Genomic DNA, 24,568 nt, shown 5'->3' with positions numbered 1-24,568 from the left:
ATGATTTGAAGCATTCTCTAAAGAAGAAGAATTCAACGTAAAATTAGATTTTGTTTTGTTTTGTTTGTATTTTTATGTTCTTACGTTATCTACAATAAAAATCTTGATTTATTGATGGTTGAGTAAAGATCATATTTTTTAAAATACTTGATCAGTTGCTACTTAATAAAATAATGATTTGCATAAGTTATAATAAATTATATTTCTGGTAAATTTGGATGCAAAAGAGTGGATGTATTTGAGAGTTTATCTTTTTAGGGGCAAGACAATTTAATACGATCTTATTAGAGAAAAAAAAATCCACATTAAAGCAAATACCTTTCGGAGATGAAATAGCATTAAATAACAAGTAATGACTGTAAGAAAAAGCTTACAATTTTTATGAAGATTAACCAGATATAGTTTATAATATTGCAAATAAAAAAGTACGTAAGTGTAATGTAAGTATTATATTTTTGTCTCTATTTGCAATTAAAAAAGAACTAAAGGGGAAGTATGCTGTCTCAGGAAAACCGATTTTCAATATGTTAATGCAATGAAATAAAACTGATTTCTCACAAAAATATTTTGAATGTGCATACAGCATTTGTCTCCATTTGCAATTTAAAAAAAAACTAAAGGGAATCATAATTAAAAAAATAACGCATACAGTCTCAGAATAACTGATAAATTAATGCAATGAAATAAGACTGATTTTTTACAAAAATATTTTAAATGCGCATACAGCATTATATTTTTGTCTCTATTTGCAATTAAAAAAACAAAAAACTAAAGGGAATCATAATTAAAAAAATAACGCATACAGTCCCAGAATAACTGATTTTGAGTAAGTTAATGCAACTGATTTTTTTACAAAAATATTTTAAAAGAGGCTGCGGCAGAAGATATTTTTNAAAAAAAACTAAAGGGAATCATAATTAAAAAAATAATGCATACGGTCTCAGAATAACTGATTTTGAGTAAGTTAATGCAACTGATTTTTTTACAAAAATATTTTAAAAGAGGCTACGGCATAATATTTTTGTCTCTATTTGCAATTAAAGAAAAAAAAAAAAACTACATGTGACTCTGCAGTGTCATAATAATGGTTTCCATACAAAATAATACAATCTGATCAGTATTTGTTAATTGGCTATAAGGCATAAAATACCCTATTAATTTTTATTATTTGTTTGTCAGGGATTTTGTAAGTTTTAGAGATATTCTAATATGCTTACAAAGAGAAGATAAATTCATTGATGTAAGTGAAAATGAGAAAACTATAAACACAAAACATGTAGTTGCTTGTAATGTTTTGAGGCAGTCACTTGATCATTTAAATTACAAGAATATCCATATGAAAATGAACTTAGTAATTTCACGTGTTCAGAAATGAAAAATGCCTTTCTTTACTTCTAATAAAAAGTTTACAGGTCTTTCTAATGAAGATAAAACAACGTGAGGAAATTTTTATTCTTCTAAAAACTCTTTCCTGCAGTTATTTGTATTTAAACAATTATCCATATTTAAAAACAGTGAACTTTTTACAGACAATATAATTTTTATCCGAAAATGTGATTAATATATAGAGCCCTGAAACACTAACCTGAGATTTAATACCTACTATTTATGCTTTGTTTTAAAGTTGATTAGTTTCATAAATATTTCAGAGGTCAAAGTTACTAGAAAAAAGTGCATCAAAGGTATATTATAATAACAAACTAATATATATTTGTTAATAATCTTTACGATTTGGCCTTTTTTATCCATGCAAAGCTTTTGTTTATCTTTAAAAACCATACCTCACATTGAGGGCCGGATTAACCTATAGGCACACTAGGCACGTGCCTAGGGCCTACGAAAAACTTGGGAGAAAAAAATTTGTTGACAAAAATAATTTAGCTTTAAAAACAACAAGTGTATTTTGCACAAAATTATGAAGATACAAATAAAAATATAATATTTTTCGGTAATAAATTATTTTGCAGAATCTTATGATCTAATATATTACTTTTTTGCGATTTTTGGATTCAACGAAATCTTGTATTATGCTGTCGAATTCCAAACTACGCAAAATGTCGTATTCAATAGACATAAGTGCGAGCGATGCCAAACGATCTTGATTCATTGTTGAACGCAAATAATTTTTTATCAATTTTAATCTGGAGAAAGATCTTTCTCCTTCTGCATTTGATCCAAGAATCGACAAATATATTCTTAATGCAATGTGTGAACGTTAGGAAAAGTATTCACTAGTTTATTATCTTTAACATAGTTATCAATCGAACTAATCATAATGGTATTATCGATATCAACTGCAATATCGGCAGTATGTCGGTATTGCAGATAAAGTTCGATAAACAAATTTGTAAATTAAAATCCATATTAATAAAAATGTAAAAAAAAATATGCAAGGAAATTTCAGCATATATTTTGAAAAGAGGGGAGGAGTGGGGGAAGGAGGGGAGGGGCCAAAAACGGCTATGCCTAGGGCCCACGAAAGGTATAATCCGGCTCTGTGCCTAGGGCCTACGAAAGGTATAATCCGGCTCTGCTCACATTCATTTCAATAATAATGAAAAGAAATACCATTCTATGCTTGAGAATTGCATTAAGGAAAATATAAATTTATTTTTATCATAGCCAATATTTAAGCCATTGCAAGATATGTCATACGGTAGAAAAATATCGACGGAAACTAGTAATTAACAGCAATATCATAACTAAAGGACACGTATTTAGATAGCATAATCACCACCGGTAAGCTTTATACAACTGACTATGAGCAAGAATCACAAGTAGTATTCATGCTACAGAATTTCAAATTGAAGCGACAAATAGCTACACTTCAATAGACTAAATATCCCAAATTGGATTATTTCAGAAGAATTTTTGGGTTCATACTTTTAAAAAGACGTTTGCTCCTTAAAATACAGTCAAAATCATTCCTTTTTTTTTCAGGTATGATTCATATATAATCAAATTGAAAGATTTCTTACATCGGAGCCACATTTTTTAAATTTTTTTTCATTTCCTATGAGCTGCACAATCAGTTTTCCCGATGAGCAGACCTAGTGCGCTCTCCAGAAGTGGTATGCACTCTTTCAGGACCACCACAATGGGTGAGATACCGTTGGCCATGTTAATTTGGACGTCTAGTTTCAGCCACACTAGATGGCAGCACCGAGACCCTATTACATTTTTTAAACTTAAATTAGCGTTATTAACGTTCAATTATATTAAACGTGGGTTCGCTGAGGTTAACCTGCCATCCACACTTGGATACTCGTTTTGCATTTTTTCCTTAATTTATTTTCTCTATGTGTCCAAACCATTGATAAAATAAAATTGTAAAGTATCGAAAAACTTTAATCATCATAATGACAAACAAACACTTATGAGACGAAATGTTAGCCATACATCTTCTTGGAAAGTTTGAGTAAATCAAGTTTGTATGTTGTTATTTTTAATTTCATGCATGATTCCCAGAGCCCATTAATAGGACGACTTCTCCAATTTACTCATGATAAGGATTCATGCTTGAAAACGTTTGCTCGCATGAATATGTAGATCAGAATATGGAAAGAGCAGCATGCTCTAGTTTTTTTCAACTAATGGAATACCTGCAAGTGATCTCGATCCTGATTGGTTGTTGAAACATGGCATTTCTTTACGCTAGCAACTGTTTTACGTTTTCATGTTGCGTTTACGTTACGTTTCAGGCCGATGGCATTTCGTAAAGGAGTTGAAATGTCTATGGGGAGGAGGATAGTGGAAGAAGCACTTGAAGCCTTATTCCCTGGTGGTCTGTAAGAATTCCTAGAAAGTTCGAATAGTTTATTCATTACATTGAGGAATCAACAGACTTTTGAATGGCTGATGAGGTTCCTCTGTTTATTTCTCAGGTGGTTTTTATGGCGGACTGTCAAAATCTTTCAACATGCCAGAGTAATGTGGGAAAACTGGGGAAAATTAATGTGGGTAAACTGTATCCTACCATGTGATTTTCCGGCGAATAAAACTGCACCAATAACAATGGCAAACTGCGACGCCATCACTAGATATTTATACATAGTAAGAAACATACCTTTTTCTTTCAACGAATTTAGATTTTTGGTCATCAAAATATGAGAAGGGGGAGGGACACAGCATCAATCGGGAGAAATATGGTCCCGAAAGTTTAGAAAGTTTGAGCCCTTTAATGATAATTTCACTTTTTTTGCTGATTTCTTTGCTCATTTCTCCATAAATCGAGAAATTTTTAAGTGAGTTTTAAGTAAAGTTCATTTATTCAAAAATGATTTTTTGTAAAAAATAATTTTTAATTTTTATTTATTACTTTTTATTACTGTATTTCATAAGGTTCGAAAAAAAATTATAATTCCCAGGTATATAAGATTCACACCCTTTTAAACTATACAATTTTAAAGGACAAAATCCAAAATTTTTAAATCGTTTTAAAACCCCAGATTTCGATAGCTCTCCCGATTAAACTATTGGGACCACATTTTCCATATTGCGACTACCTCCATATTTAGTCGACAAAAATACATACGAGTCTAAAAAGGGTATTGATTGATGGATGTAAACTTTTGGCTCAAAAGCCAAGGTTTGGTTATACCGCACCCTAAACTAGGTTAAAATTACTGTAACTTGGTTAAAATCAGAACAACTAGGTTCAAATGAGCAACTTGTCTCAAATTAAAATATCTAGTTTAAAACTTATCAACTCGGTTATAACTAGAACTAAAGGAAATTGCAAAAACCGATAAGGTAGAGTTTTAAGTTTCGATGAGGTGCGTCTCCAATTAAAAATGATAAAATCGTCTTTTAGATTTATATTTCATACACTGAGTCAGAAAGTGTTTTACTGTAAGAGACGTTTTGCAATAATTAAATTGTGGAGGTGCTTCATTTAAAATTAAATATTTGTGTGTCAAGCGGGTGAGCCCAATGTGTAGTCAGTTGATAAGAACCTGCTTTTTCATATTGTAGTTAGTGAATGGTGCAATTGGCTTAATATCTGGTTTGATCACATACAATTTGCTGTTTAGTTCAGTATTTCAGTTGATCTATTTGAGATGGGTAATAGAGTCAGTCACTAAATTTTGAATGTCAGGTAAACAGTGTGGCTTATTTGTAAGATTGTGTGTCGATTTGGCTATTGAGTCTGCTGTTTCGTTACCCTTAATACCCATATGTCCAGGAATCCAAACATATATTATTTCGTAGTTATTGTTAGTGAGTTCAATGCATTACTTTAAAATATGAGGGATAATAGAGTGAGGCTTACTGTTGGAGTTTCTTATATCATCCATATAGCTTTTTGAATCAGAAAAGATAAACCATTTTTAATGCATTTGTTTTGAAAGAAATTGTAGAGCAAGAAGAATAGCGCAATATTCCGATTAAAATGTCGAAAAATTTGAAGGTAGGTTTCTCTGATATCACTCCCATGGAAAATTATACTGTTTGAAATGATGTAAAAAATTGTGCACCTTACAATTCAAAATTAATAAACAAAATAATAAAGAATGAAATCATTTTCCAATAGTTATTTTTTGGATGGTATTACCTTTGGATAAACGAATTTTATGTTTGTGAGCTAAAGATTTTCAATTTCGTTAAAAAGTCCTAGAGATGTAGCGTAATACGCAAAAAATTAAATTAAAATTAAACGATCCAAACTTTGGACCGCACTCCTGAACAGCCGTTTTTCCCAGATTTTGGGGGTCACATATCCGAATCCGTCTATAAAAAAGGTATATTTATTCAGAGAAAGTACGTTTTTGTTTCTGATTACGTAATTTATTTAATAGTAAGAGCTAATGAACTGCATATTTGAGGTGTTTTGAACCATTAAAATTGATACTTAGTCGGTGAAAATCCGATTATTAGAAGAAAAGTTATTTAGGATTATATAGTTTTATTTTGAGCACTGAGCATCATTTGAACTTATTTCCAACTTAGAATTGTAAGCCTTTGTATTTAGAAAACAAATAGACCATCAGGCAAGTTATCTTCCTCCTTACAAAAGAATAATTCTTCTGATATTTTTAAGATGAAAGTCAAGCAAAGAAGATAAAGCACCATAAAGGGAAAAGGGCCGTCACAGCCTGGCTGGTAGGGCATTGGACTTCCGAGAAGTAGTGAGTTCAATCTCTGCCGGTCGAAAACTCTCTGTGTACAAAATGGTGACCGGTGCAAGCTAAATATGTTAGATCGCAAAGTCCTCCAAGGGGGTATTGGAACGGAGATTGATCGTTCAGGTCAAAATTGCGATCTGCGGATGGATGGATTGTGTGTGAATGTGTCCTCTCTGCAAAACCGAATATAGCGTGTGTATGTTGTCTTCAGATCATCCTCAGGGATGTTTTTCCAGACCGTCGCCAATAACCCATTGTGCAGCTCTAGTGTGACATAAATAAAAGTACTGTACCGTACTATGGAGGAAAAAACGATTTTGATTAATAGAAGATATTTTTCTGTAAAGTAAAATCTATACGGATATTTGGCGATGAGGCAGACAATTGTGAGTTATGCAGTTTTTCGCATTCTTGCCAAGCTTATAGGGCCCTAATTGATAATTCTTAAATAAAAATATTTTTGCTCGAAATCATTTTTTTAAAGCGTTTTAGAATTACGAGCAAACTTTTTTGAGAAATAATTGCAGACGTAAGCGAAGTGTGAAATGAACATTAAGAGGGCTAATCTTTCAATGTAGTCAGCACAAATTAATTAGCATGCTTAACCATCTCGTTCTCATGGGCCTCATATGATGATATATGTATATTTTTCGCTTCGCAATGCTATTCAGGATCACATTTACGCTGTAATTTGAATGTAGCCCTCATTTGGAGATTTCAAACAGTTTTTGGCCAGTCATCTGGAACACCAGATGGCAGGCAATTCAAGAAAATTAAAAGAATGTGTTCTCATCGGAAGTCAATGGAAGATTCAAGAAAAAAATTGGAAATTTAATACGAAAGAAGGAAATTTAATTAAATATAAATATTTTGGAGGATATATTACAGTACTGGAATGGCTAGTATTATTTTACGTTTTCGTATAACTTATAACTGAAGTTTGAACATTAAGTTTTTGCATGATTAAAATATATTATTTATAAAATATACCACAACAACATATGTCCTCACTTGGACACGAAAGCACCAATTTTTGACCATGTGGGACAAAAATTTCCAATCCTGAGATACTAAATGGGTTTGTAGCAGATCTAAATATCTTTTATAATTCGTATGAAAAATTCATGCATGATAGGGTAAAATCAACTCCTCGTCATCATTTAGATTGCATTTTAATCTTTTAGTTCAAAAGCTAATTTGCACTATGTTTATAATAATAAAAATCATTGAAAAAAGTCAGTGACAATTGTCTTTATTGACATTCATAACACTTTTTCTACATCAACTTTTTCTTCTAAATTTTATCATCCAATGACAAAAAAATTCTTCTTTTCTTTCCTGTTGACGCATTTAAGCTGTAAAAGAAAATTTAAGCAAATATAGGAATAAGTTGTAAAACTTACAAGTTAAGCAAAATTCACGAAAGAAGTAATTTAGTTAAAAATAACCACAGGTTTTTAATACAAAAGTGTAAATTTTCTTTATTGATTCACTCAAAGTATGCAATAAATGTATAAAATATGTATGGATTATGTATGAAATGCATGAAATAATATTTCGCTTAATGAAGGGACTTTTCTGTTATATATACACTTTATCGAAATATTTAATGACAGCTTTGCATAAATCTGGCTGAATTTCGTTTCATAGTTCTCAATTCCATTATTCAAAGCATGGTTGGCCATGAACTTGTTGACGATAACCATATACTTAAAGAATAGCATTAAATGGCATGATTTGGGCGGTCAATTCTGATCACCAAAACGGAAAATTATGCGATCACTCAAAAGAGAGAACATGTTATTCTTCCGTCGTGTAGCATTTCATTTACGATATTACACTGATTTGAGCCGTGATGGCTCAGGGGATTGAGCGCTTGCATCTTCATGAGGTGGCCTGGTTTCGAATTGCAATGATGATTGGTTGATATTGAATTCTTTTCCCGGCTCACACCTACGGATAGTAAACGGATCATGGGTCAGAATCCCCTTGTCATCGGGCTAACTGTGCTAGGTTTTCGTGACACAAAAATGTGGGTTAGTGTCCACCAAAAGCCTTCCATGAAAGCTAGCTCATCACTCTTTCATGGAAAGCTTGCGTATGGGAATCGCATGCGGAGAGAATGATCCCCAAAAGGGCCATTCTCTTTGCATGCACGAAAAAAAAATCGCGTATGCGAATTCGGAGATGCGAAAGAGAACATGACTGTTGAGTTTTTCACCTGTAAATATATTTTACCAATCAAGTTCTCGTTCGTATTACTGAATTCGCAAATATTTAGCATATAGTGTAAACTAAAGATGCAGTGCAGTCCATAAATATCAACAAATTCATATCTACCAAATCATTCTCACTGTCAGCATTTTTTTTGTATGCGGAAAAAATTAGTATGCGAATAAGAACAATAAATGGTCGAAAATATTTACCCACAAAAAACTCGCCGTCAATTAGGTCTCACAAAAAAATCGCATCCATTAAGATTTGACCTTACGCAGGCTATCCGTGTCATGTAAAATCGTTATTGAAGGCTAGAATATCTATCATCACTAACCATTTCTACTTTGCACCCAGTGACCACTGAGACATCGATTTAAATTGGCTTACTTAATATAATATACAACACATTTGTTGAATTTCTTTCTTTTTTTATTCTTCGAAATTAAAGGAAAAATAAACTTTACCGCAAGCGTCTTGACATTCTTTTTCAGTCACAAAATTATTTCCATTTCCTTGGCATCCTCCATAAGTAAACGGTTTGCATTCCCCAGATGCTTTATCGAAAAAGAATCGTCTGGCGGCTGCTCTACAAGGTCCGGTCTCTGAAGGCAAGCTGCACACATCGTCAGCACCTTCACAAAATTTCAAAATACAATTAATTAAAGTAATTTTTATTCCAAAAATACTGAGTTATACTGGGTGACTCAAAAATACTGCTACCTGAAAAAATTAATTCAAGATAAATGGAAAATTTGCTTTGTTTAAGAAACCATTTCCTTTCCCCGAGCGTAAAAATTATTTACAAAGTTCATCAACAGATGGCGCAGCTAATAAAACTACAAAACTATGTTTTTGTTGCTTGTCAGACCATTCCAAATAAAATATTTTCAAGAATGTCTGTTAAGTTTTCGCCTGACTGCCGCACGCGATTCTTAGAAATGGTAGTTATTGTGAAAATAATATTTTATAATTTATCTCAGATAGCATAGTAAGATAAACTTTACAAATTTTGAATTTTGTGACAAATAATAGTAATTATATAAATTTTCTGGTTTCGTATTAAAAAATGTTAGTCTAAAGTGCGTCCGATCCATTCTTTATTTTATTTATTTACTCATTTGTCGAATTAAAAAAAAAAAAGAAAATATAGAACTCCAATGTATGTGTCGCAGGCTAATTTGAAAATTTGATTTTTGCAAGCTGCTGTCGTTACACGTTAAAAATATTGCAATGAACCTTGTAGATGCCTTGCAAAGCAAATAGCTGGATTTTCTAATTAGCTTACGGCTAATATACCTGTCAAACTCAGAGCTGTTAAGTTTCAGCCTGTAAAACTAAAACTTACAATAGTACGGAAAATCAGTATACTAAGAGATATTTATAATAGGATTTAAGATATTAAGTACTCTCATTTTCATTCTAATAAGTACTCACATTTTCGAATTAAACTACATAAGTCATAATCTTAGAAATATTTATATGTTGTTGTAAATATGACCTCAAAAAACACATTTTTGGATTTTTTCTAATTTAAATTATTTATGGGAGTATTTTTTTAAAAAATTTACTTCAAAAGTATTTTATGCTTTTCATGAAAACATTTTCGTCTATTTTTATGAGCAGTTTAAGAGATTGTTTCAGGACAATGGTTGACCACTAATGAACCGCTATTACAGATTAAAAACCGGACTGAAAAAAAAAATTTTTTTCAGTCATAAAATGCACAAATACATTATTCATAAAATATTTTTAGTTTGTAGATAACAATGCGTGAAAACTAAAATAAAGACCCAATAAGGGAAATGACTTTTTTTTCACGATCTCGATAAAAGGTTTCACAAGTCTAGTTTTACCCTATAAATACCAAAAAGTTAATTTGGCTCATTTTATTCTAATTAATATTGAAATAAACAGTTACATAAGTTTTTTTTTTCCGAAACTTACCACAAACAGCAACAAAGAGTGCCAATGCGCAGAGAAGAATAATTGACTTCATGTTGTCCTTGATTGTTCTAGAAATGAACTTAAGATGGCAACTAGCTTCCTTCTTTTATATTGATTTGAGCGCTGTAAACTGCTAAAGATATGATAAATACGTGGTTATAGAGCAGCTGAATTGCAGCTTTGCATGTATAAACAATGTTTAAATATCTGTGGTCAATTTTATGACTTCGTTATAAATAATGCAATCAGGAAACATATAATGCGATCATTTTATGGTGACATTTATAGTTATAAATAATGTTATAATATTTAAATGCCTATTTTAAATAATGCAAATACATTTTCCTAAAAGTACATTCATTTTATTTCAAAATTCCAATCGTATTCTACACAGTCCTCAGACTGGAATGTTAGTTATTATTTCTAGCAAAAGAATTTTAAGAGCTTCCGTACTTTGTTTGAAGTTTTGATTCATTTATCATAAAAACTGTAAAGTGCATAACGCTAAGTTCTCTGTCATACCAAAGTAGGCATATTGAATAATCTCAATGCATTTCATATCTATTGGTATTAATAAGTTAACTGAAAAAGGAATTTAAACCATGGGCTTCAAAGATGTCCAATTTCTCGTGGAGTGGACAGTGAAACTAAAATACACAAGTAAAAAAAATTTCATTGAGAATTTGAGCAAAATATAGGGAGAGTGTGAACTAATAGTAGGAATTGAGAAGAAAAAAAAAAAAGGCACGCGGTATCAGAAAATTGTAAAAGTATAAATTCGGTGACGTGGACCACTGTTGCCATGTGATGACCCAACATTGAGAATTTGAACAAAATATAGGGAGAGTANTAATTGCCATCAGCTCTGCCTCAAAGACTGAACAATAGTCAGATGCTCTGGAGGAGGATTTTGCTGTAGTAATTCCGTTGAATTTTGTAACGATGCCAAAACCTGTTCTAAATTGTTGTGGTTCGACCTCCATCCTAGAGCCATCTGTATAAATTTCCCATCCAACGTTTTTTGGTGAGGCATATCCCCAGGGTACAGCGATCTGAGTGGCTGGATGTCTTGGGGTAGTTATTGTCATATTTGATCTGTTTGAGATTGAGTCAAAGACTGTTTTTGGAATGATTGGAAAAATATCATCTTTCTTCCAGCCCCATTTCATCCTTTTATCGTAAATTGTTTCAATCACCCTCAAGTGTATTGGTTTTATGCCCGCCAGTATCTGGATAGAATCCGTACTCACTGTGGAGTAGCATTTTGTAATGGAGAGCAAAGGAATTCTTTGAATAGAAGCAAGCTTATTATTGATTTTGACAGTATTTCTATACCATACACTGGCGGCGTAGAGTATTATCTTTTCGCTGGCCAAGAGATATATCTTTTTAAGGATGAATGAACTTAGTCCCCAGGTGGCTCTCGCTACCCTTTTTGTCATTTGGTTGAAATTCGTTATCTTATCCTTAATATCACTTAAGTGAGAAGTCCACGTCAAATGTCTATTGGTATTATTAAGTTAACTGAAAAAGGAATTTAAACCATGGGCTTCAAAGATGTCCAATTTCTCGTGGAGTGGACAGTGAAACTAAAATACGCAAGTAAAAAAAATTTCAAATTTAAACATAAACAAGTAATATATAATTTTTTTTAAAAGTCAATTCCTACCTAAGTCAACAAAGAACATTTTTGTTTTGGTTACCTTTAATTAAATAATTAAAAAAAATTTTCTCCCACATAAAACTAAAATTAATTAATTAAATTTAATGAATTAATCTCTGAAAAAACTGTATTAACATCAAGTGTCATCCACTACAAGTTTAAAAAAATGTATTTGAACTTGAGTGGATGAATAAAAATTATTTTATTAACGATTGAAAATTTGAACAAGATACATAAATATAGGGAGAGTATGAACTAATAGTAGGAATTGAAAAAAAAAAAGGCACGTGGTATCAGACAATTATAAAAGTATAAATTTCGTGACGTGAACGACTGCTACCATCTGATGACACAGCATTGAAAATTTGAACAAAATATAGGGAGAGTGTGAACTAATAGTAGGAATTGAAAAAAAGAAAATTTTTCTCACTTGCTGAATATTTTCAATAAAATTAATTTTTTTTATTTTTTTAACTAAATTTAAATCAGCAACGATCAGGAAAATTTCTTTTATTTGTTTGATACATGGAGGGAGAGGGGGTTCCTACATATGCCAATGACGTTCATAGTTTCATTCTGCGTCAAATATACCTTACGAAATATTGTGAAGTATGTACAAACCTTGTGATGCCTCTAACCTTCTAAGAGTTTACAATATTACTGATTACTGTGCAATTTCAGTTGTTTCAAATTGGAAAGTTTGTATGTATCTCTTAACCATTGAGTTTTCTAACCTTCTTTGATTGCCGCGGAAAGAACGTAAGAGGCAGAAACGAAAAATTCAAAGCAGGTACAAACGATTAACTGAAAACTACTAAATATAGTACTAAAACAATTGATAATTACGCCTATAATAAAGAGTTTGTCTGTCTGTGTGGGTAGGTGTGTCTTATAAGTTCAGAAAAATTTGTTCTATCATCCTGAAATATTAATAGTGGCTGCAAGGAACAAATGTTGCCCCGGATTCTGAAATTCATTCGAATTTTTTTGTTCGTTCGCTCGATTGAGTCGTTAACCACGTGAAAAATGGAATTTTTTCATTGATTTAGAATTCGCTATTGATAAAAATGACTGCTTGATTTAGAATTCGCTTTTGATAAAAATGACTGCAGATGGTTTTTTTTAAATTTCAAATATTGCAACAGTGATACTTGCTAGTTTTTAACTCACATTAAAAAAATATTTTTTTTTGCACGCTTTTTAACATTTAATTAATTTTTATTTGTTATGCGGAAAATTCCCTAATTTGCCTACTTTATTCTCACTTTATTCAACGGCAAAGCAAAAACGACTAGAACTTTATGGGTTACCTTATATCCGAGTTCAAATACATTTTAACTATAATGATAAAATCCTGCACTATTTCTTATTTTATTTTTCTGGAATGCGCTTAGCAGGAAAAAAATATATAAAATAAATATTTTGTGACTGCTAAAAACTCATAACAGTTTTTTTTCTCAATAATATTATTATTCGATTAAAATAATTTGTGCTTTTAAGGTGTAGTCAAAAGTGCCGTCTATAATGTATATAAATCATGCTGGGGCTGTAAAGAAGCAAATTAAGTTATAAAATTGGGCAATGTAACAGTAAATTGCCATATTTTCAAACGTCGTCATAGCGATGTTTTTTTTAAAAAAAAGTTTTCTCATTGCACATCGTTAGTATTATATCTTACTACAAATATCGAGCATAAGATAAATATCAGAAACTATAAAAAGCCGATCACTATCGACATCGATAAAAATGGAATAGTGTGATTAATGTGAGTGTTGATAATAGTTAGGGCTGCAAGTTTGTCGCGGGAAAAAAGACCCGAAATTAGCGGGAAGTTTTGAAAATTACGCAGATTCATAAAAAAAAAATTACTATATAAATGATGCAAAAGACTGAAATTGCGCAAATAATAAAAAAAGCTTACAAAATACACAACAAAAGTAATTCTTTTAATTTCAAGCAATATTAATATTTTTATTTAAATGAGCAGCATTTTGGTACAAGGTATTATACATTGTCAGATTATTCTCTTATGCTTCGTCTTTCATCACTTGATGCATTTTTATACTTAGAAAACTATCTTTCTGCGTCCACGCTGTTTGTAGGCACCAACAAACATCGAATTGCCACTTTTGGATAGCGTTCCGTCTTTGATTTCCAAAGCTCCATCAATCTTCCTTCCTCAACATGCAATTATTTCACCGTTGCTTTGTAAGAAGTAATTGCTGTGAAAACTCAAACATTCTACATTCAAACTACTAGTTAGTTACAAAAGCCTTTTCTCCTTCTCATCTAAGAAGCTGATTCCTATTTAAGAAATCACAAGAAGCCCCCCCCCCACGAAAAATTGTCTGGATATGTAGAAAGGCAGTAGAAATTTCATTGCCCAGTGCAATAGCCTGTGTAACAATTTTTCTGTCAAAGATTTGATTTATAACATTTTCCTTCTTTTATGTTTGCAATTTCTTTTGCACTCTTACTGACTTCAGGAAGTTAATCCTATCAGTCTATTACCCTCTCTAAGTGTAGAAAGACCACCTTATGTGACAAGATTGTGATTATCTCTTATCTCTCACCTATGTTCTTCTCATTTTGCTATTGATTCGCTCCTCTAAATATCTAATCAATTTTACATGTTCAATTTAAGGCTTCAGGAAAGTAAAAAATTCTGTTTAATAAAAATAATAAATAAAAAATGAAAAAAAGAATTCAAATTTTAAACAATTTTCTCGGAAATCAAAACATATAAAGAAATTCGCGGATTTTAGAAAAAAAGAAGACAATTTCGCGGAAATTCGCGCCGCGACAGACCTGCAGCCCTAACCATAGTTATCCCCGTGATTGGCAAACTCAGTCAACTGAGCCAATTACTACGAACAGTTCAATGATTGAAAGCTCTGTTGAGAGCCACGCAGCCACATTTTTTAAACTTAAATTAGCGTAATTAACGTGCAATTATATTAAACGTGCATTCGCTGAGGTTGACCTCCCATCCGCACTTGGATACTCGTTCCGTGTTTTTTCTTTCATTTATTTTCTCTACTTCGTTACGTGTTCAAACTATTGATAAAATAAAATTGTAAGGTATCCAAGAACTTTAATCATGATAATGACGTACCAACACTAACGAGATGAACAATTGTCTTACAACAATTGCTTGGATAGTTTTAGTAAATCAGGTTTGCATGTTATTGAATTTGATTTTAAGCATGATTCCAAAATTTCATTATTACGACGACTTCTCCAATTTACTCATGATAAGGTTTATGCCTGAAAATGATTGTTCGCATGAATATGTGCATCTGAATATGGAAAGAGCAGCATGCGCTAGCTTTTGCAGCTAATGGTATACCTGCAACTGACTTAGTGTGAGTATTTTGATCCTGATTGGTTGGTGAGCATTTGTTTACGTTAGTAGCTGTTTTTTCCCCATTCAATTTCGAGTAATCCAATTGAAAAACTTGAACTGTCGCCTGTATTAGGTCTTCTGTCTGAGGGACAGATCCGAAGTCGTATTATTTTGTGACACTCGAACATTCCTTGATCTTCCAGAAATAATCACCGGACGAGTAATATTAATTTTTGCAAATCGAGTGTTTTATCCAATCGGGGTCTATTAAGTTCTATTAGTACTATTAAGATCTGTAACTCGTAATCCTAACTATAGTCTTAAGAACTCTTCATGTAGAAAACAAACAAAATCAAAAACGTATAATAACAGAACAGATAAATACCTTTAAATTAGGGATGCAAAAATATATATAGGAAAACAATACCATGATGACTTATAATCAATTTTATACTGATGACAACCAAACTAATATGAAAATAATGCTGAAAACTGGATCCTACCATATGATTTTCTGGCCAATAAAAATACCCCAAAAACAATAGAAAACTGCGACACCATCATCGGATTTTTATATATAGTAAGAAACACACTTTTTTTCCCCAACGAGTTTAGATTTTTGGTCATCAAAATAAGAGAAGGGGGAGGGGCACAGCGACGATCGGAAAAAATATGGTCCCGAAAGTTTAGAAAGTTTGAGCCCATTAATGATAATTTCACTTTTTTTGCTCATTTCTCCATATATAGGGAACTTCTTAAGCGAGTTTGAAAATTTTGAATGAAGTTTGTTTATTCAAAAAAAAATTTTTTTTTTGTTAAAAATAATTTTAAATTTTTATTTATTACTTTTTATTATTGCATTTCATAAGGTTCGAAAAAAAATTATAATTGCAAGGTAATATAAAATTTACACCCTTTTAAACAATACAATTTTAAGGGACAAAATACAAAATTATTGAATCGTTTTAAAACCCCAGATTCCGACAGCTTTCACTGTTAAACAATTGGGACCACATTTTCCGAATTGAGATAACCTCCATATTTAATAGACAAAAATCCATACGAGTCTAAAAAAGGTATTGATTGATTGATGGATGGATGGATCTAAACTTGTGGCGTAAGAGCCAGGATTTGGCTATACCGCACCCCAAACTAGGTTAAAATTACTGTAACTTGGTTAAAATGAGCAACTTGTCCCAAATTAAAATATCTAGTTTAAAATTTGTCAACTCCGTTATAACTAGAACTAAATCAAATTGTAAAACACGATAAGGTTGAGTTTTAAATTTGGCGAAGTCGAGAGATCGCAGTTAAAGCAGGATTTGTGATTTTTATGATTTAAATCGGATTTTTTTCATTCCTATTCAAGTACACTGTACGAACTTTAATTTATGATTAAAAATTTTTATAAATGCTTAATCAAAATTAAATTAATTTTAAAACTATATTATAACAATATTTCAGAAGCTCTAACTTACTAAAATAATTTTTCATTATAATACATAGCTTTGAATGCATAGCAACCATTTTGAAACAAATGCAGGATTGAAATTTAGTGCATGATTGAAAGATGAAACGTATGATTGAAAGACTAGATGAAATATAGAATTTNTCTAACTTACTGAAATAATTTTTCATTATAATACATAGCTTTGAATGCATAGCAACCATTTTGAAACAAATGCATGATTGAAATTTAGTGCATGATTGAAAGACGAAATGTATGATTGAAAGACTAGATGAAATATAGAATTTAAGGAATACTTCAGGGGTCTGTCAGGGTTTTTCTGAGAGGTACCTATTTTGTGAAAATGTAGACATATTAAAAATTATATTAAAAAATCAACGCAAACATGGTAAAAATATGGATTTATCGTTTCTTACAAGACAAAAAGATAAAATTTGAAGAAAAAAGTATTTTGTGAAATTATTCCACCGTTTTTCCTAAAATTGAATTTCTTAAGGTACCGCTAAACGGTAGTGAATTTGACTTGGCCAGACCTCTGTACTTTAACTATTAAAACAAAGCTTCAATTAGCAAACCATAATTTTAATTTAAAATTGCGATTTCTCTTTTTTTCTCTTGATTTTTAAAATGACAAAATAAATGTAACAGATTGTGTTTAGAAATGTAGTCATTCATCAAAAAATAAATAAATGTTTAATCTTTATATTTTTAGATCAAAATATACATTTTTATATCAAAATAGATAAGTTAAGCTAAAAAAAAATTTTTTAAAAAATCTATGTACTCATTGGAATTTTTTTTCACAAAATTTCTTTATAGAAAATCAGATAATGTCAAAGATACTGTAAACATATTATGAGAAAAAAATACCAGTTAATAACCCTGCTGCTTCAAATAGACTTTGAAAGAGTTTGAATGGGAAGAATGACACTATATCAGGAAAAAACTATCTGAATTCATCAGCCTTTTTTTTTTCTTTTTTTTCTTCCTATTTTTGACTTAGTAGGTTAATTTCTTTTTGATATAACCTCATGCTTCAGAAATAAGCATTTTCCACTGATAAAATATAATGCAGATTTTAATTCCACTCCTTTTCATTCAAAAGGTAGAATTTTAATTAACATTATTTGCATTATTATTTGAAAAAATTTCGTGTTTATTAATTACTTTCTACAGCTATGCAACACTATATTAAGACAGCATTAAATGTTTACTTTAATCTTTACTTTCAATCTCAAGAATCAAAAGATTTTTAAAAATGTAATTTCAAATGCGTTGGAATTTAACACACACCAAGAGAGAAAGTAATTTTGTTAACTAAAATTAATTAATTTCAGCAATTTATTTAAAATAAATTTTAAAACTAAGAAAAGAAAATAATAGAAGTATCAATAATTTAAAAAACTGTTTTTTAACTTTTAAAATCAATATATACATATAAAAAAAATTAGTTGATTTAAATCAATGATTTTTTTTAAAAAATCATTATATTTAAACAATGTTTTAAATCGTGATTTAAATCAAGCTGATTTAAGTCAATAAACCCTGAGTTAAAACACTGTCGTCCTTTAGATTTAAATTTCATACACTGACTCAGAAAGTGTTTTACTGTAAAAGACTTTCAGCAATAATTGCATTGTGGAGGTGCTTCATTTAAAATTAAATATTTGCGTTAATCGGGTGTGCCCAATGCGTAGTATGTTGATACGAACCTGGGTTTTCATATTGTAGTTAGTGAATGGTGCAATTGGTTTAACATCTGGTTAGATCTCATGCAATTTGTTGTTTATTTCAGTATTTCAGTTGATCTATCTGAGATGGGCAATAGAGTCTGTCACAAAATTTTGAATGTCAGGTGAACAGTGTGGCTTATTTGTAAGATTGTGTGTCGATTTGGCTATTGAGTCTGCTGTTTCGTTACCCTTAATACCCACATATGTCCTGGATTCCAAACAAATATTATTTCGTAGTTATTGTTAGTGAGTTCAATGTGTAACTTTAAAATATGAGGAACAATGGAGTGAGGTTTACTGATGGAATTTTTCATAGCATCGATACAGCTTTTTGAATCGGAAAAGAGAAATAATTTTTAGTGCATTTGTTTTGAAAAAAATTGTAGAGCAAGAAGAATGACGCAACATTCCGAGAAAAATACAGAAAATTTTGAAGGTAGATTTCTCTGATATCACTCCCATGTAAAATTATATTCTTTAAAAAGATGTAAAAAATTGCGAACCTTACAATTCAAAATTATTAAACAAAATAATAAAGAATAAAAACATTTACTAAAAATTATTTTTTTGGATGGTATTACCTTTGGATAAACGAATTTAATAATTGTGCTCTACAAGATTTCAATTACGTTAAAAAGTCCTAGAGATATGGCTCAATACGCGAAAAATAAAAATAACGCTAAATAATCCAAACTTTGGACCGCACTCCTGACCAACCTGTTGGAGCCGTTTTTCCCAGATTGTGGTTACACCCGATATTTTGGGGGTCAGAAATCTGAATCCGTCGATAAAAAAAGTGTATTTATTCAGAGAAAGTACTTTTTTGTTTCTGATTCCGTAATTTAGATAATAGTTAGCTCTAATTAACTGCATATATTTCAGGTATTTTGAATCATTAAAATTGATACTTAGTCGGTTAAAATTCGATTATTAGAAGAAAATTTATTTAGGGTTAAATAATTTTATTTAGAGCACTGAACATCATTTTAACTTATTTCCTACTTAGAATTACCCTTTATATTTAAAAAACAAATGGACCATCGAGCAAGTTATCTCTTCCTTCTTGCAAAAGAATAATTCTTCTGCTATTTTTAAGATGAAGGTTAAGAAAAGAAGATGAAGCTCCATAAAGGAAAAAGGGCAGACACAGCCTGGCTGGTAGGGCGTTGGGTGTCCGAGAGGTTGTGAGTTCAATCCCCGCCGGTCGAAGACTCCCTGCGTACAAAATGGTGACCGTTGCAAGCTAAATATGTGGGGATCACGAAGCCCTCCAAGTTCCCATAGCAAATTAATACCTCTTGGGGATACTGGAACGGAGATTGATCGTTCAGGTCAAAATTGCGATATGCGGATGGATGGATTGTGTGCGAATGCGTCCTCTCTGTAAGACCGGATGTGACGTATGGATGTTGTCTCCAGATCATTCTCAGTGAAGTTTTTCCAGACCATCGCCAATAACCCATTGTGCAGCTCTAGTGTGACATAAATAAAAGTACTGTATCGTACCATGGAGGAAAAAACGATTCTGATTAATGGAAGATATTTATCTGTAAAGTAAAATCAATACGGATATTTGGCGATAATGCAGACAATTGTGAATTATGCAGTTTTTCGCATCTCTGCGCAATTTATAGGATCCTAATTGATAATTCTTTAAAAAGAAATATTTTTGCTCGAAATAATTTTTTAAGGAGTTTTAGAATTACGAACAAACTTTTTTGACTTCCAGAAATAGTTGCAGAGGGAAATAAGCGAAAAGTGAAATTAACATTAAGAGGGCTAAACTTTCAATGTAGCCTGCACAAATTAATTAGCATGTGTGAGGAAACTTTATTGCTTCCTTCATTAGCCGTATAGGGTTGTATAGTGGAATATATGAATGTTCATTTGGACCAATATTGAATGAATAAAACAAATACGTTTCCAGGAAATAATGTACAAATCGTTGAATGTAAATTTAGATTTTATTAAGCATAATTTGAAAATTAGAAAATGGCCATTTCTTCATAAAAAAATAAGAAATCCCCTAAAGGGATGAAATAACAATACTCTCTATTGAGAGATCATAAAGCCAGAACAACATTTCTGACGGTTAGAAAATTGAGACTGGGAGGCCCCCAAAGGGCTCCCAGCCTCCACAAATTTGAAATTAAAAGTGAATATATTTATTCTCAACGGGCAGAGAAAGAGTATGGGTAGGAGATCCAAAATTTGGCGATTTATCATAATATATCATAGCCAAAAACAAAGCCNAGGAGTTTTAGAATTACGAACAAACTTTTTTGACTTCCAGAAATAGTTGCAGACAGAAATAAGCGAAAGCGAAAAGTGATGAACATTAAGAGGGCTAAACTTTCAATGTAGCCTGCACAAATTAATTAGCATGTTTAACCATCTCGTGCATATGAGTCTCATTTGATGATATATGAATATTTTTCGCTTCAAGATGTTATTCAAATTCGCATTTTTGCTTTAATTTGAATGTAGCCCTAATTAGGAGATTTCAAATAGTTTTTGGCCTGCCATCTGGTGGCAATTGAAGATAGTTAAAAGAATGTGTTCTCATCGGAAGTCAATGGCAGATTCAAGGAAAAAAAGTGGAAGTTTGATACTAATAAAAGGAAATTTAATAAATTTAATTTTGGAGAACTTATTACATTGCGGGAAAGGGCGGCATTATTTTATGTCTTCTTACAACTGATAAATGAAGTTTGAACATTCAGCTTTTCCATGATTAAAATTATATTTATAAAATATACTACAACAGCGTATGTCCTCACTTGAACACGAAGGCAACAATTTTTGACTATATGGGACAAAAATTTCCAATCCTGAGATACTAAATGGGTTTGTAGCACATCATAATGTTTTTTAAAATTCATATGAAAAATGCATGCATGATAGGGTTAAAATCAACTCCTCGTCATCATTTAGGTAGCACCTTAATCTTTTAGTTCAAAAGCTAATTTGCGCTTTGTTTATAAAAATAAAAATAATTGAAAAAAAATCAATGACAATTGTCTTTATTGACATTTATAACAATTTTTCTACACAGACTTTTTCTTTTAAACTTTATCATCCAATGAAAAAAAAATTCTTCTTTTTTTCCTGTTGACTCATTCAAGCTGTGAAAGAAAATTTAAGCAAATATTGGTATAAATTTAGACAAATATAGGAATAAGTTGTATATCTTACAAGCTAAGCAAAATTTGCGCAAAAAGTAATTTTGTTAAAAATAATCACTGGTTTTTAATAAAAAAGTGTACATTTTCTTTATGGACTCACTTAAAGTATGTAATAAAGGATTATGTATAAAATACATGAAATAATATTTTGTGTAATATATACACTTCTGCTATATATACACTTTGCCGGAATATTTAGTGACCGTTTTGCGTAAATCTGGCTGAATTTCGTTTATACGATTCTTAATTCCGTTTTTCAAAGCATAGTTAGTCATGTACTTGTTGACATTAAACTTATACTTAAAGAATAGCATTAAATTGCATGATCTGGGCTGTCAATTCTGATCACTAAAACGGAAAATTATACGACCACTCAAAGGTGAGAACACGTTGTTCTTCCGTGTAGCATTTCATTTATGATATTACACTGACTCGAGCCGTGATGGCTCAGGGGATTGAGCGCTTGCATCCTGATAAAGTAGCCTAGTTTCGAATTGCAATGATGATAAGTTGATATGGAATTCTTTTCACGGCTCAGACTGACATGGTAAACGGATCATGGGCTAGAATCCCCTTGGCATTGGGCTAACTGTACTAGGTTTTCATGGCTTTTCTATTTTCATTAAATAAAAATGCGGGTAAGTGTCTGTCAAAAGTCCTCCATGAAAGTTAGCTCATCGCTCGTTCATAGAAAACTCGCATATCGAAATCGCGGAGATAATGCTCCTCAAAAGGGCCATTCTCACTGCATCCGAATCGCGTATGCAAATTCGGAGATGCGAAAGAGAACATGACTGTTGAGTTTTTCAAGTGTCAACAAATTTTTTAGCATATAGTGTGAACTTTAAAAGTAAATATGCAGTGGTAGTTCATAAACGTAACAATTTTACAATTTTCTACAATTTTGCAATGTACATTCTTTTACAATTTTTTTGCATTCAGAAAAAACTAGCATCCTCATAAGAACTAAAATGGTAGAAAATATTTACCCGAAGAAAACTCGCAGTCAATCAGGTCTCACAAAAAAATCGCATCCAGTAAAATTTGACCTTACGCAGGTTATTCGTGTGATGTAAAATCGTCATTGAAGGCTAGAATGTCTATCATCACTCCCCATTTCTATTTTGTACCCAGTGACCACTGATACATCTATTTAAATTTTCTTACTTAATATAATATACAACGCATTTGTTGAATTTCTTTCTTTTTTTATACTCGGAAATAAAAGGAAAAATAAACTTTACCGCAAGCGTCTTGACATTCTTTTTCAGTCTCAAAATTATTTTCATTTCCTTGGCATCCTCCATAAATAAACTGTTTGCATTCCCCAGATGCTTTATCGAAAAAGTAACGTTTGATGGAGGCTCTACAAGGTCCGGTCTCGGAAGGCAAGCTGCACACATCCTCAGCACCTTCACAAAATTTTAAAATACAATAAATTAAAATGAATCTTTATTTTAAAAATGCTGAGTCATGGTATGTGACTAAAAAATGACTGCTACCTGGAAGAATTAATTCAAGATAACTGGAAAATTTGCTTTGCTTAAGAAACCATTTCCTTTCCCCGAGCGTTAAAATTATTTACAAAGTTCATCAACAGACGGCGAAACTAATAAAACGACAAAACTAAGTTTTTGTTGCATTTCAGACCATTCCAAATAAAATATTTTCAAGAATGTTTGTTTAGTTTTCCCCTGACTGCCGCACGCTATTGTTAGAAATGGTAGCTATTTTGAAAATGATATTCTGTAATTTATCTCAGGTGGCAACAAACAAACTTTACAACAAACAAACAAGCAAACAAACCAGACAAACTTTACGAATTTTGAAATTTGTGACTAGTAATAATAATCTATATATAAAAATGAATGTCTGTCTGTGTGTATGTCATTTATAGACTCCTAAACCATCCAACCGAAAGTTATGAAATTTGGCATACAGATAGTTTTAAGCACGAAGAAGGTCACTGTAAACATTAAAACATTCAACGACAATTCTTTCTAATAGAATGACCGAAAAACGAAATGGAATTTTCTGATTGGTTAAGCCTTAGCCATTCTTTTAAATTCAACGAATCAATTTTCACATATTTTAAAGATACATCAGTGATAACTGCTAGCTTAGAGCTCTATTTGATCAAAAATTAGTTTATTGCACGTATTTAAATATTTAATTATTTTATATTCGCTATGTCAGAAGGCTCCTATACTATCAGAGCTGAACTATCGCAAGATATCGTGATGTTAGTATTAGCGCGAGAGTTTGAAGACTATTTGGATACCTAAAATTATTGATATGCGTGGTTGTGCGGCAGTAAATTGCACAAATAGTTCCAAAAAAGTATTTCGCATGTTCAGATTTCCTTCAAATGTGAAAAGAAAGAAGAAATGGACAATAAATTACAGAAGATACAACTGGCAGCCTGGAAGTGGAGCTCGCTTATGTGAGGTAAATACTCATTTATTTATAATTTATTAGATTTATTTACTTATGTATGTAGTATATAAACGATATTAAGTTGTTATAATTTGTTTTTAAATGTTTGTTTTCGTCTATTTTTTAAAAACAAATAAACAAATAACTTGCAGGGCTACTTGAATTGTACAGTTTTAACTATGTACAAAATATAGGAATATTCATTGAAAATTGCATTTTTGAAGTATATATTTATTTAAAATATGAATTTTAAAAAATATTTATTGATTTTTTTTTAACAATTTTAAGTGCTTATGTGCAATAAAACTAATAAATAAAGGCAAAAGATTGGCTGAATAAGCATTCGCCAAACTTATTTCAGAATCGCAAAGTTTTGCATTCACTTTTAAGTATTTCTTCTTGTTAAAAACAAATATTTACCTGTTTTTTATTGTATTCCTTTTAATTTCAC

At 31.2% G+C, this 24,568-nt stretch overlaps 1 protein-coding gene across 1 annotated transcript; it reads right to left on the bottom strand.

Annotated features, from left to right (window-relative positions):
* Positions 1 to 7,361: 7,361 nt before the first annotated feature.
* On the bottom strand, positions 7,362 to 10,445 carry LOC107454952 (PI-stichotoxin-Hcr2f-like). Its single transcript, XM_016050433.3, has 3 exons — positions 10,287 to 10,445; positions 8,807 to 8,974; positions 7,362 to 7,480 (listed from the first exon to the last, which is right to left on the bottom strand). Exons 1-3 carry the CDS (start codon positions 10,336 to 10,338, stop codon positions 7,476 to 7,478), a joined length of 225 nt encoding a protein of 74 aa, XP_015905919.2. The 5' UTR covers positions 10,339 to 10,445; the 3' UTR covers positions 7,362 to 7,475.
* Positions 10,446 to 24,568: the final 14,123 nt, after the last annotated feature.

The sequence above is a fragment of the Parasteatoda tepidariorum genome, chromosome 3 (assembly GCF_043381705.1).
Source record: "Parasteatoda tepidariorum isolate YZ-2023 chromosome 3, CAS_Ptep_4.0, whole genome shotgun sequence".
NCBI classification, from domain to species: Eukaryota; Metazoa; Arthropoda; class Arachnida; order Araneae; family Theridiidae; genus Parasteatoda; species Parasteatoda tepidariorum.
The sequence above is the reverse complement of the archived record's forward strand: the minus strand, read 5'-3'. Positions and strand labels throughout refer to the sequence as shown.

Excerpts from the sequence above, each read along its gene's own strand:
- LOC107454952 (XM_016050433.3), bottom strand. The coding sequence starts at position 10,338 with ATGAAGTCAATTATTCTTCTCTGCGCATTGGCACTCTTTGTTGCTGTT. Across the intron at positions 8,975-10,286 it reads ACTCTTTGTTGCTGTTTGTG|GTGCTGACGATGTGTGCAGC; the intron begins GTAAGTTTCGGA and ends AATTTTGTGAAG.